Genomic DNA, 14,681 nt, shown 5'->3' on the forward strand with positions numbered 1-14,681 from the left:
TTTGGAAAAACTAAAGACTCCATCGAAAAACTATTCAAGCTGATAAACAAATTCAGTAAAGTTGCAAGACAAATCAAAATACAAAAATCAGCAGCATTTTTATATGCCAACAGCGAACAATCTGAAAAAGAAATCAAGAAAGTAATCCTATTTACAATAGCCACAAGTAAAATTAAATACCCAGGAATTAACTAAAGAAGTGAAAGATCTCTACAATGAAAACTATAATACATTGATGTAAGAAACTGAACTGAACACACAAAAATAGAAAGATGTCCCATGTTGATGGACTGGAAGAATCACTGTTGTTAAAATGTTCTTAATACCCAAAATAACTACAGATTTAATGCAAGCCCTATCAAAATACCAATGATATTCTTCACAGAAATAGAAAAAATAATTCTAACATTTATATGGATTCACAAAAGACCCAGAATAGCCAAAGCTATTCCTAAGCAAAAAAGAACAAAATTGGAGGAATCACATTACCTGACTTCAAATTATACTATAGAGCTATAGTAACCAAAGTGACATGGTACTGGCATAAAAACAGGCACATAGACCAATGGAACAGAATACAGAATGCAGAAATAAATCCGTACATCTACAGTGAATTAGTTTTCGACAAAGGTTCCAAGAACATACATTGGGGAAAGAAGAATTTCTTCAATAAATGGTGCTGGGAAAATTGGATATCCATAGGCAGAATGAAACTAGACCCCTATCTCTCATCATATACAAAAATCAATTCAAAATGGATTCCAGATGTAAATCTAAGACCTTAAACTATGAAACTACTACAAGAAAACACTGGGGAAACTCTACAGGACACTAGACTGGGCAAAGACTTCTTGAGCAATATTATCCCACAGGCACAGGCAACCACAGCAAAAATGACAAATGGGATCACATCAAGACAAAATGGTCCTGCACAGCAAAGGACACAATCAACAAAGTGGAGAGAGAGCCCACAGAATGGGAGAAAATATCTGCAAACTACCCATCTGACAAGGGATTAATAACCAGAATATATAAAGAACTGATACAACTCTATCAGTAGGAAAAAATCTGATTTAAAAAATGGGCAAAAGATCTGAATAGACATTTCTCAAAAAAATACATACAAACAGCAAACAGGTACATGAAAAGGTGCTCAACATCATTGATCATCAGAGAAATGCAAATCAAAACTACAATTAGGTATTATTTCATTCCAGTTAAAATGGCTTTTATCCAAAAGGCAATAACAAATGCTGGTGAGGATGTGGAGAAAAGGGACCCCTCGTATACTCTCAGTGGGAATGTAAATTAGTGCCACCACTATGGAGAACAGTTTGGAGGCTCCTCAAAAAACTAAAAATAGACGTATCTTACCATTCAGCAATGTGACTCCTAAGTACATTCCCAAAAGAATATCAGTATACCAAAGAGATATCTGCACTCGCAGATTTATTGTAGCACTATTCATAACAGCCAAGATTTGGAAGCAACCTCAGGGTCCATCAACAGATGAATGAATAAAGAAAATATGGTACATACACACAATGAAATACTATTCCGTCATAAAAAAAAGAATGAGATTCTGTCATTTGTAACAACATGAATGGAACTGGAGGTCATTATGTTAAATTAGATAAGCCAGGCACAGAAAGACTAAAAGCACATGTTCTCACTTATCTGTGGGAGCTAAAACTTAAAACAATTGAACTCATGGAGATAGAGAAAAGGATGGTTACCAGAAGCTGGGAAGGGTAGTGAAGAGGACTATTGAAAAAACTGGATATCCATATGCTGAATGAAACTAGACTGCTATCTTTCACCATATACAAAACCCAGTACAGCCTCTGGTTGTACTAATTTACATTCCCACCAAGAGTGTACAAGAGATCTCTTTTCTCCACATCCTCACCAGCATTTGTTACTGCCTATGTTTTGGATAAAAAAGCCTTTTTAACTGGAAATGGTGGGGAGGGGGGAAGTAGGGATGGTTAATGGGTACAAAAACTAGTTTGAAAGAATAAAGAAGACCTAGTATTTGCCAGTATAACAGGGTGATATAGTAAAAAATAATTTAATTGTTCATTTAAAAATAACTATATGAGTAAATTGGATTGTTTGAAACACAAAGGGTAAACACTTGAGGTAATGGATACCCTATTTACCCTGATGTGACTACTATGCATTGCATGTTTGTATCAAAATACCTCATGTAGCCAGGTGCGGTGGCTCATGCTGTAATCTCGGCACTTTGGGAGGCCAAGGCAGGAGGATCACTTGAGCTCAGGAGTTCGAGACCAGCCTGGGCAACATGGTGAAGCCCTGTCTCTACAAAAAAATACCAAAATTATCCGGTGTGGTGGCACATGCCTGTAGTCCTGGCTACTTGGGAAGCTGAGGCAAGAGAATCACTTGAGACCGGCAGGCAGAGGTTGCAGTGAGCTGAGATCACATCATTGCACTACAGCCTGGGTGACGGAAGTGAAACTCTGTCTAAAAAAAAAAAAAAAAAAGCTCATGTAACCCATAAATATGTTCATCTACTATGTACCCAGAAAAATTAGAAATTAAAAACTTTTTTTTAAACCAGGCTGGGCACGGTGGCTTATGCCTGTAATCCCAGTACTTTGGGAGGCCAAGGCAGGCGGATCATTTGAGGTCAGGAGTTCGAGACCAGCCTGGCCAACATGGTGAAACCTTGTGTCTACTAAAAATACAAAAAAAAAAAAAAAAAGCCAGATGTAGTAGTGAGTGCCTGTAATCCCAGCTACTTGGGAGGCTGAGGCAGGAGAATTGCTTGAACCCGGGAGGCGGAGGTTGCAAAGAGCTGAGATCACAGCAACAGTGAGACCCATCTCAAAAACAAAACAAAAAAACCCATATAAATAATAAGAATAGTAACTAACATTTGTTGGATGCTTACCATGGACTAAATAATATACACAAAGCACTATCAAATCATGTCTCATTCAGTCCTCACAATAACTGTCTGCAGTAGATGCTACTATGAGCTACATTTTACGCATGCAGAAACCGAAGAACAGAGAAGTTAACCTATGTCAGTAAGAAATCAACCAATGATTTGAAGCTGGGCAGGCTGACCTTCCAGAATACACATGCTTTATAACAAGTTTCACCCTGGATTAAGCATGTGAACTGAACTTCGGCCACACTAGTCTCAGCAAGATGTAAACTTTTAGCAGTGGACTCAAAATGATGTATGCATAATGACTGAACAATAAAACAGAACAATCCAGTGAATCCCCAGCTCACAAATCACCCTGCCCTGTACCAGCAAAAAATGGAAAAATGTGTATGAACATATACTACCTTTGACTGATCTAGATTTTATTTCAAGTATCACCCTTATTATAAAACATACTCACAAACATTTCCAGTAGTGCGTCTGTTATTATTTGAACTATGTCTTGTGCATGGGTGCTAGCCAGTGGGACGCTCTCTATTTTGCCTTCTGTGTGTCTGGCAAGCAGCAGGGCTGGAAGACTTGCAGCATATTTGGTTGACCTATGGAGAAAGGCAGTATTAAAATTCACGATCAAAATCTAGCATGTCAAAAACATGAAAATCTAGGCTAGGAGGTCACAGTGTGAGGCAGCAAATGGGAAGTCCTACTGCTAAGGAAAAAAATGAACTCCATTTCCAGGCAAACTTATCTTCTATGACAACCTACATTAAAAGAAAGAAACAGGTAATAATCTATAACAAACTAGATTTTTAAAAAGCAACAAGGCAGTAATCTAGCCAGATTTTTTTCTATACAACTTACTCAACAAGAAAATAAATCAGATTTGGAACACAGTGAATGGTTCTCGACCTTTCTGGACTTGCTCACCACAATGCTGAGTAAGAAAATGGGCATTTATGAGAAACCTCCTATCTGCCAGGCACTATACTAGGTATTTCAATTATGTTTTTATTTAACTTTCAGAATGAAAGTGGCCATTATGACCTCATTTTGCAGATGAAGAAATAGGACTTAGAGAGTGATAAATGGCAGACACAGACTTCAAATGAGGTGTCCCTGACACAGTCTGTTCCTGACATAGTCTGTACTCTCTCCACTGAAACAAGAGCCCAAATCCACCCTCCCACAATCCCTTTCGCTAACTAAACCTAAAAGAAAATTATCTAAATAGAAGAAAGCTTTGTGTAAAATTACTAGTGAAGTAGTCATGTATAATAACTTAATTCATGCCAGAACAAAGTATAGACATTATAACAACATAAGCTTTAGTTGGGAGGCCAGTTTTCAGATCACTTAAAGGAACCTCTTAGTTGACCAGTTGGTTATTAACAAAACACACTCTGAAAACTACTGGTCTAGCTCTTTGGACCACAGCTAGATGCACAATGACAGCAGAGTAGAAGATCGTGGGTGATTACCCATTGTCAGATGGACAGTCCTCATATTTCCTTCTTTAATATATACTTTATGAAAATCAGTGATTTCACATATAGAACAAAAGCCTGATCACCAAGAGCATATGTCACCAGTGTTCAAGATGAAAGATTTAAGCTTAGAAATCATAATTAGGAATTTATAGTCAGAAGCTAAGAAAGACAAACTACTGGGGCTTAGTAAGTACACCTATACCTGAAAATGGGCCATAGAGAATGTGATATGTATTAATAATAATCTCCAAATTTGCAGTTCAGTCCTTCATTCTATAGCAACTAAAATATTTTGGTAGTCCACAGAAGTCCCATCTTCTACAGATAAGGTAATTTAAGAGGCTAAAAAAGCACTGATTTTTATACACACACACACCCACTCACCCACCCAGGGGGTAAATAAAACCTCAGATGCTCAAAAAGTAAAATTTATCCCAAACTATGATAACTCCAAAGAACCACATTGTAGGTAATAGAACCCAAAGAGGAAAATTTTTATAGGAGGATGGTGAAGTACGAATCCAAGACTGCCCCATGGGGTCTTTGGTCTAAAGTAAAAGAATAGCTAAAGAATCTAAAGTATTTCCCAGGTACTTTATTTCCTAGAAGGAAATAAAAAAATTTTCTTTAGATTGCTACCTTATTTTCCTCCATCAGCTGTGTAAATATAAGCAATTATTAGATAACATTATTTTGCATAATTTCTTCCTCCCTAAAATTAAAAGAGCAATAAACTTACAGTAGCAAAACATCTTCTTCAGAATAAATTCCAGTGATAACATATCCTTTTAGGTAGTTTCCTGCTTCACTAAAATCTTCTTTTGCTATAAATACATAGAGAAGACAAAAATCTGAAACCTTTATAATTATGTATGCTATTCAACTGATGAAGAGATTTATAGGTGGTAGTATTTCATTATTAATTAATTACAAAAATAATATTTAAGTGCAGATGCCTTATATAATTTAGTGGTTCCAAAATAAATCTGTATTCTCTTTATGACATGGGATTACTACAGAACCGTCAATTGATATAATGCAACGTGGCTTCCAAAACAAATGTACTCTAAATGTAATTCATAAGCTTTATAGCACTCTAATCATAATTACTGAATAAATACTTTTTGCCTTTTAATTTACTCCTATGGCAGAGTAAATGGAGACAGCTGTCTTATGTGTAGCCTGAAAAGAGAAGTAGGTATGTGAAATGATATGCACATTATAACCATAAAATCTGAAAGTATCTACATGCATAAAAAATAGCAGACTGAAAATTGTAGCCCTCTAACAGTGTCTGTGTTAGGGTTGTGCAAGTATAAGGGATTCTGTGTCTTTTAAAAAACAATTCCTACATTTTCTCTAATGTGTTTTCATTAGTTTTGAACTTTGATTAATTTGTATTGTCTTTTCTCATTTGTTAGGATATACATATTCAAAATACAAGCTATTTCTATAAATTTCTGAATACATTTTCATTAATAATAGCATACTGTGGATCTTGTTAATAATGACTATCCTACAACCAAGAAGCAAGTCTGAATTAAATCATTGTAGACTAATGAGAAAAGCACAGAGGTGGACTTATAGGTCAAATTCTTGCCAAGTGAAGGCCAAATGATAATTCAATTCATACATGAAAGATTCACAGCAGTCAAACAGAAAAACACTCATGGAAGAATGAGTCACATAGTACCTACTAGGCTAGGCATGCTGAACCCAAATATCTGTACCTCAGCAGTCAGCACTACATTCATGATGTAAGCATTCAACATTGTCAACATTGGGTAACCACAAGATTATTTTCTTTAAAAAGGGTACATACTTTCCCTAAGATTGAGCAATACTGTCTGTAGGAAAGCTAACTTACTAGAGTAGCTCAGTAGGCAGCATGGGGAGCTCATTTACAATCACAGATTTAATGAGACAACTGGCCAGGTGCGGTAGCTCACACCTGTAATCCCAGCACTTTGGGAGGCGAGGTGGGTGGATCACTTGAGGACAGGAGTTTGAGATTAGCCTGGCCAACATGGTGAAACCCCATCTCTACTAAAATATAAAAATTAGCTGGGCATGGTGGCATGTGCCTGTAGTCCCAGCTACTCAGGAGGCTGAGGCATGAGAATCACTTGAATTTGGGAGGAGATTGCACTGAGCTGAGATCGTGCCAGCCTGGGCCACAGAGCGAGACTCTGTCTCAAAAAAAATAAAAAGAGAGATGAGAGAGAGAGAGAGAGAAAACTTATTAAAATATTTTTTTAGCCCATGCTACATCAAAGTAGAAAAGACACATGAGATTATAAACTAGAAAGGACTGTGTGTCTGTACTTTCATTTCTAAGAGTGAACAGAGTGAAATTCCAGTCAATGGATAAACTATATCTAAAGCAATGACATAACAGAATCTGTTTCAGCTTCTTTTCATTTTAGGCAAGTAGCAATAGAAAAGTACACCATTATTTCCATATAATTTCCTCATACAAAAGACTCTCTACTTATGAATATGTCTCTTAAAAAGTCTCTTCGTAAATCCATGTGTTTGTAAATCCTAAGTGATTCACAGGATGGGAAAATATATGACTGTAGATCTCAGATGCATATCCATTTCCACTAAACTAGAATACATATTTTCCTCTGAACATTCAAAACCAGGCATATTCTCCTCCTTCGTAAAAACTGTATATATGCCAAAATATATGGCAACCTCAAATACAAGAAAGTACTCAATTATCTGAACAAAAATATGCACAAAAAGCTTTTCAGCTACTATAAATATATTTTAATTGCATAAAATAAACATATTTATTTAGCAATATTATTTTTTCTACTATCACATCTTATTAAATAATTATTTTTATAGACATACATACATACATACATCTGTTTTTTAGCTCTGTCAGCAGGGAGAGCTGAGAAGCAAGGAAACCCCAGTAACTAAAAGCACTCCTAACCCCTATATTATACAAACTAGAAAATCTAAAAGAGATGGATAAACTCCTGGACACATACACACTACCAAGACTGAACCAGGAAGAAATTGATTGCCTGAACAGACCAATAACAAGTTCTGAACTTGAATCAGTAATAAATAGCCTACCAACCAAAAAAAGCCCAGGACCTGATGGATTCACAGCCAAATTCTACCAGACATACAAAGAAGAGCTGATACCATTCCTACTGAAACTATTCCCAAAAATTAAGGAGGCGGGACTCCTCCCTAGCTCATTCTATGAAGCCAGCATCATCCTGATACCATAACCTGGCAGAGACACAACAAAAGAAGAAAATTTCAGGCCAGTATTCCTGATCAACACTGAAAATCCTCAACAAAGTATGCAAACTAAATCCAGTAGCACATCAAAAAGCTAATCTACCACAATCAAGTAGGCTTCATCCCTGGGATGCAAGGTTAGTTCAACATATGCAAATCAATAAATGTGATTTATCTCATAAACAGAACTAAAGACAAAAATCACATGATTATCTCAGTAGATGTAGAAAAGGCCTTCAATAAAATACCCCTTTCATGTTAAAAACTCTCAATATACTAGGTACTGAAGAAACACACCTCAATAAGAGCCATCTATGACAAACCCACAGTCAACAGCATACTGAATGGGCAAACGTTGGAAGTAATCCCCTTGAAAACTGGCACAAGACAAGGATGCCCTCTTTCACCACTCTTACCCAACGTAGTCTTGGAAGTCCTAGCTGGAGAAATCAGGCAAGAGAAAGAAAAAAAGAGCATCCAGGCTGGGCACAGTGGCTCACTCCTGTAATCTCAGCACTTTGGGAGGCCGAGGTGGGAGGATAACGTGAGCTCAGGAGTTTGAGACCAGCCTGGGTAACATGGCTAAACCCCATCTCTACTAAAAATGCAAAAATTAGATCTCTGCAAGGAGAATTATAAAACACTGTTCAAAGAAATCAGAGAAAACACAAACAAATAGAAAAACATCCCAAGCTTATGAATGGGAAAAAACAATATAATTAAAATGGCCATACTGCCCAAAGCAATCTATAGATTCAATGCTATTCCTATCAAATTACCAATGATATTTTTCACAGAGCTAGAAAAAAAGTACTTTAAAAGTCGTATGAAAGTCAAAGAAGGTTGAACATTATCTTCTGACAATGTTTTTCATGTAATTTTACATAATAAATTAACCTGTTCATTATCTCTCTTTTGGATGCTGCAGGGGCCCTCTGTAACATTTGAAAGTCACTTTGAGGTCAAAAAGACTTAATTTTAAACTTGATTTTGGGAAGCCTATTAAATATGTCAAAAGTTTAAAACACTTATCAAAATAGATCACAGGTCACTGTAAAATAAATCATTTATTTAGCCAAAGTGATAATTAAAAGGTTTTTAAAAGCAAAGACCTTTATTTGTTGATTAAAAAAGGACTCAGTTTTTAAAAACAATTAAAAGACCTAATAAAGATAGAACATGTCTCTTCTTTCTCCCTTTTTTGAGAGTTTATTCAAAACGTGAATGAAAGTGTTTTATTGTGTCTTATTAGTATTACATGAAATTTATGTGCAAAAGAGAAAACTAAATTTGTATTCTTTTATTAGTGTATTATCAATTCTAAAGCTGATTTTAATAAAAACTTATATACAAATCTCACTTCAGTCAGCTTTTAATCACACAAGATTTTAAAATAAACTTTGTAATCTCATAACAATTTTGAAGTTTTCTAACTTTCTACAATTTATTTAGTTTTATCTATATCTTTTTTATTCTTTTAATTTGAAACAATCTTTAAATAACTTCTTTTTTCTCACATTTTTATGCCTTTATAACTTTCCTCACCAAAAATATATCTTGCTTTTTTAATAGACTCTTTATTTAGAATTCTCTTACATTTAGTAGTTTTAATTATATTATGTTAGCTATAATTTTGACTCTTAGTAACCCAAATTTCTAGTAAAAATCTAGAAATTAATTTTGAACTGTTTATATCAATATTTGTAGATGAAAATCATTTATAATTTTTAGAAAGATTTTAATTTTATTAACAAATCTAAATATATTTAGCTTTTTTATATCATGTAAAAATAAGATGTCAAAGTACATAAACAAACATATGTTTGATAATTAATATTTTAGTATTTTAACTTATTTAGGAATGACTCAGACATTTTATTATTATTTAACATGACTTAAAGATTTTTAATTAAGGGAAAATAAATTATGACACAGGTACCCTCCTTAATGTCTTTCTCAGTTGTCCTTAGTCCTGAGTACCCATGTGGCACCTGATGCCTATAAAAGGCAGGGCTCTTTTGGGTCCTAAATCTACATACCAGATGTCAGGATAGAAGACAGAGCTGTGAAGAGGATGTCTGGTGGATCTGACCACTCCCAGCATGGCCATGAGGCAAATCTGGGCCAAGCAAGGAGGAACAACGGGCCCTGCAGCAGGTGGCCTAAGCATTGACAACATGCCTCCAGGCCTTACCATGGCCACCTGTCCATACCCCAGAATCCTGAAGCTCAAAACCAAAGACCAGCTTATAGTAAGATGTGTGCAAAGCTCTAGGGAAGCTCAACCGCCAGCTTTAGCCCACAGACAAATCAAGCAAGTGCCAAAAATATTATAGAAAATTAGCAGTTTTATGACCTTAAAACATGTAAAGACAGCATAAACCTGTCTGACCAGTAGATCCAGGCAAAAATATCTGAATTATATTTAAGTTACACTCTTGAAGCCATTTTTATTTTACTTTGTTAACAACTTTGAAACTAGATTTACCAAATATCACACATACATAACACATACAGACACAGACATCCAGACAGAAGCAGATTTTATGGCTTTTATAAAAAATTTTCATTTGCTGGCTTTTAAATGGTTTCTCTTTTATTTTTTTAAACCTATAGTCAGCAAGTTCTTTATATTTTTGTTTATTTTTTTTTTAGAGACACAGTCTTCCTATGTAGCCTAGGCTGGTCTTGAACTCTTAGCCTCAAACATTCCCCCCACCTCAGCTTCCTGAGTAGCTGGGATTAGACAGACTCTCACTCCATCATCCAGACTGAGTGCAGTGGCACAATCTTGGCTCATTGCAATCTCCGCCTCCTGGGTTGAAGCAATTCTTATGCCTCAGCCTCCCAAATAGCTGGAATTACAGGCACATGCCACCATGCCTGGCTAATTTTTGTATTTTTAGTAGAGACAGGGTTTCACAATGTTGCCCAGCCTGGCTGGTGTTAAAAACTCCTGACCTCAAGTGATCTGCCTGCCTCGGCCTCCCAAAATGCTGGGATTATAGGCATGTGGAAATATAAGCCACTGTTCCTGGCCCTGGCTACCTGTTACAAAGGGTCTTTTAAAACAGGCAATAAAAATACTGAAATCTTTTGAGAAGCTTCTGCACACCAATAGGCATCCCTGAATAAGCCTAATTAGAGAGTCCTCATTTTTAAATGTACTTCTAAAGTGTAGCATTTTTCATTTGAAATGTTCTACTGTAACTTTAAATAACCTTTAGTAACATTTTGCCATTTTTGTAAGTGTTTGTAGGTAGTTGTAGCCAGAAAGTGGAGTACTCAGTTCTTCAGAAATTAAGGATCTCATTTTTATGTTGAATCTTGGCTTTGGCTCTCAGATTTCCTCACAACTTAGTCATTGACTTTTTTCCTACCTATGAGTGCAAGAAAAAGAAACAAAGGGGATAGAACACAAAAGTCCCTGCAAATTTCTGAAAGCTGAAGTTCATACTACCTACAATATTGCCATTTACTGTCAGTTTCTGTCTGATTCAGACATCTGAGGCCTTTAACTAGATCTAAGTCAGTTAATTATCAGATCTAATTTGATCCTGGACCCAGTCCAATTTCTGTAACAACTTCCAAACCCAGTTCAGATTAAAAAAAAAAATATCTGCTCAAACAAACTCAGATAGCTCAGAACACAAAGCCGTGGAGCTTCAAAGTCTGAAAGAGAACTTACCCACGATCCCCAGTGGCTGCAAGAGAGCAATGGACACAATGGGCCCAGCGGGTACACCATTTGGTCACTCTATGCTTCCGGGGGTCGCTGGAAGTTCTACTATAGGTCCTATTTCTGACACCATCTGTTAAAAGAAAAACTTCGAACTAAATTTAATAGAGTTTAACTGATCAAAGAACTATTTGCCGGCTGGGCAGCCCCCCCAAACCAGAATAGGTTCATGGCAACCTCAGTGCTACCATGAAGTCAGAAAGGATTTACAGACAGTAAGAGGAAGTGAGGTGAAGAAATAGCTGGATTGGTTACAGCTTGGCATTTGTCTTATTTGAACAGGATTTGAACAGTTGGCCACCTTTGATTGACCAAAACTTGGTGAGTGGTATAAGAGTTGGTTATAGTCTGTTTATACATTTAGTTAGGTTACAGTTCACTACTTATAGAGAAACCTTTAGTCTGAACTTAAAATATATACGGAGGCAGCTTTAGGCTAAATTTAACAAAAGTTAGCTTTTATTAACAAAACACAAATTTATATAGAAATGTTAATAAATTCATAAGATTTTTATCATTATTTATTCTCTCTTCAATAGATGTTGATAGTCCAGCTACTAATATATCAGTGTTTGCAAAAAAACAAAAACAAACTAAAAGAAATAAAAAGGAACAAATATCTAACTGACAATGTTGGGAACAATCAATCCAGTCAAATAATGAAGTTATCATATCCAGGCTACATCATTTTGGCACACCAGAACTACCTTTAAGTAATTTAACATTACGTTTTTGACTTGTATTGTGAGATGACTGTATGTACATTTTATCATCATTTGTGTAAAAATATGATCAAGTACACCATTTCTTATGTTGATTCCCAATGTAAAAAATAATATGAAAAATTCTTTTCAATATTTGAATTAGGAAAAAGTTTTCTCTGTGGATTAATCAGCATCCTAACTTGTGTGTTGCGATTTATTACATATGACAATAGATGGCAAAAATTTCATCTTTTTGTTTCTAGTTGCTACCAGATTGCTTAGGGCTAAGTTTTATGACAAACGACAGTGTTTTCTAGACTTTCTACATAATTACCCCCTACTGTTTTATTGCTGAGTTTTTACATTGTTTTCAATGATTTTATCGTACTTGTGCTTTTTATTATCTGAAGACTTAAATTCTTCTTGGAAGGAGGCCTAGTGTGAATAATAAATGAGAAGGTTAGGGCACCAGGCACCTGAGGTACAGAGAGGACACTGTCAACCATTGGAGCAAAAACATTCAAAAGGGAAGGAAGGTGGAGGAGTAAAACACAGACTTACTTCCCAATTTTTCATAAAAATTTTTTTTTCATTAGAAGGTTATGCTCTCTATAAGGCCAGGTGCGGTGGGCTCACGCCTATAATCTCAGCACTTTGGGAGGCTCAGGTGGGCAGATCACTACAGGCCAGGAGTTTGAGACCAGCCTGGCCAACACAGTGAAACCCTGTCTCTACTAAAAAGACAAAAAATTAGCTGGGCATGCTGCTGCATGGCACATGCCTGTGGTCTCAGTACTTGGGAGGCTGAGGCATGAAAACTGCATGAACCTGGGAGGTGGAGGTTGCAGTGAGCCAACATCATGCCACTGCACCCCAGCCTGGGTGACAGAGCAAGACTCTGTCTCAAAAAAAGTAAAAAATATAAAGATATGCTCTCTAGGATTTTGCCTTCAAAGATGATAAGCCACAGGGCACATATTAATATTCTTATTATTTATTTTTTGTAAGTTCCTTTTGTTTTTACTTTTTACAATTCTGAAAACAAAGTAGAAAAAAATTGCTAGATGTAAATTTGTAGAAAGCAAAATTTAATATGTAGTTAATAGTATCTACTATGTGCAAACATAATGCTAGACCAGTGGGGTCCTCATGTCAGACAAATATTCTTAAACTCTTTCATTCAGAATTTGAAATCCAACTCAAGAAAAGAAAAACAAGGAGGAGGGAAGTTTCCTAGATAAATGGTAAGAGTTAGTATAATGAAGTAAACATTGGCCAGGCGCAGTGGCTCACGCCTGCAATCCCAGCACTTTGGGAGGCAGAGGTGGGTGGATCACGAGGTGAGGAGATCGAGACCATCCTGGCTAACACGGTGAAACCCCGTCTCTACTAAAAATACAAAGAGTCAGCCGGGCTTGGTGGCGGGCGCCTGTAGTCCCAGCTACTCGGGAGACTGAGGCAGGAGAATGGCGTGAACCTGGGAGGCCGAGCTTGCAGTGAGCCGAGATCGCGCCACTGCACTCCAGCCTGGGCGACAGAGCAAGACTCCATCTCAAAAAAAAAAAAAAAAAAAAAAATTGAGGGTTTTGTTACCGACTCAAGAGGCCACCTAGATGCAAAAGCAACAAATAACATTCCCAGAAATACTATCGGTCAGAAAAAACACCCTATGTGTACCCTTCCTTAAAAACTTATTGAAAGACACATTCCTGTGAAGCAAGAGATAAGTAAAGAGTAAGGGTCTAAGTAAAGAGAAGGTGTGATATTTAAAAAATACCGTAGTTTATGCTGCCATGTAAAACTATCAAAGTAAAAATAATTGTTATAAGCATATCAAAGTTGAATGCAAAAACATTAATTTGAATTGCATCAAAAATAAGATGAATTAATAAGTAGAAAGATATACAGGTATATACTAAAGCAAATATAAAATGTTAATGGTAGAATCTAGGTGGTGAGTATATGGGTGTTCACTGTACAATTCTTTGAACTTTGCTGTATGCTTGAAAAAGTTCATAATAAAATGTTGGAAAAGTGAATGAAGGATTTTCTTTCAAAAATTTCCAACATTTTATTACGTATGATGCAATAAATAATTAAATAAATAAATAAAAGCTCAGCAATAAAGGTAATATGAATCCATAACATGAAACCATGGCATACAAAGAAAAAAAAACCATAGAACCCCATCTCTACTAAAAATACAAAAAGTAGCCAGGCATGGTGGCACATGCCTGTAGTCCCAACAACCTGGGAGAATGAGGCAGGAGAACTGCATGAACCTGGGAGGCAGAGGTTGCAGTGAGCTGAGATCACACCACTGCACTCCAACCGGGATGACAGAACAAGACTCTGTCTCAAAAAAAAAAAAAAAAAGACTTCAAAAAAGAAATTAAAAGCATCTTCCACAAGAGGGAGTCCAAATCATTGAAACGATCTTTAACTTTATAGATTCAAATATGTTTTTGGGGAACATTTTCTCTAGTCCTGGAGAAAATACAAGCAAAAGAAGCAGACACCATATTTTAAAAAATAAAGAAAAATGGCCAGGCGCTGTGGCT

General features: G+C 36.2%; 1 protein-coding gene across 3 annotated transcripts in view; it reads right to left on the bottom strand.

Annotated features, from left to right (window-relative positions):
- The window catches only part of TXNDC16 (thioredoxin domain containing 16), a 129,026-nt gene that overhangs the window by 26,109 nt on the left and 88,236 nt on the right, over nt 1-14,681 (bottom strand). For all 3 annotated transcript variants that reach the window (XM_001158742.7, XM_009427814.5, XM_063792911.1), the window contains 2 exons: nt 5,150-5,234; nt 3,384-3,522 (listed from right to left, as the gene is read on the bottom strand). In XM_001158742.7, coding sequence (XP_001158742.3) covers nt 3,384-3,522; nt 5,150-5,234 — 224 coding nt within the window. The remainder of the gene's footprint in view (nt 1-3,383; nt 3,523-5,149; nt 5,235-14,681) is intronic.

This window comes from Pan troglodytes, chromosome 15, assembly GCF_028858775.2.
Source record: "Pan troglodytes isolate AG18354 chromosome 15, NHGRI_mPanTro3-v2.0_pri, whole genome shotgun sequence".
Taxonomy (NCBI): Eukaryota; Metazoa; Chordata; class Mammalia; order Primates; family Hominidae; genus Pan; species Pan troglodytes.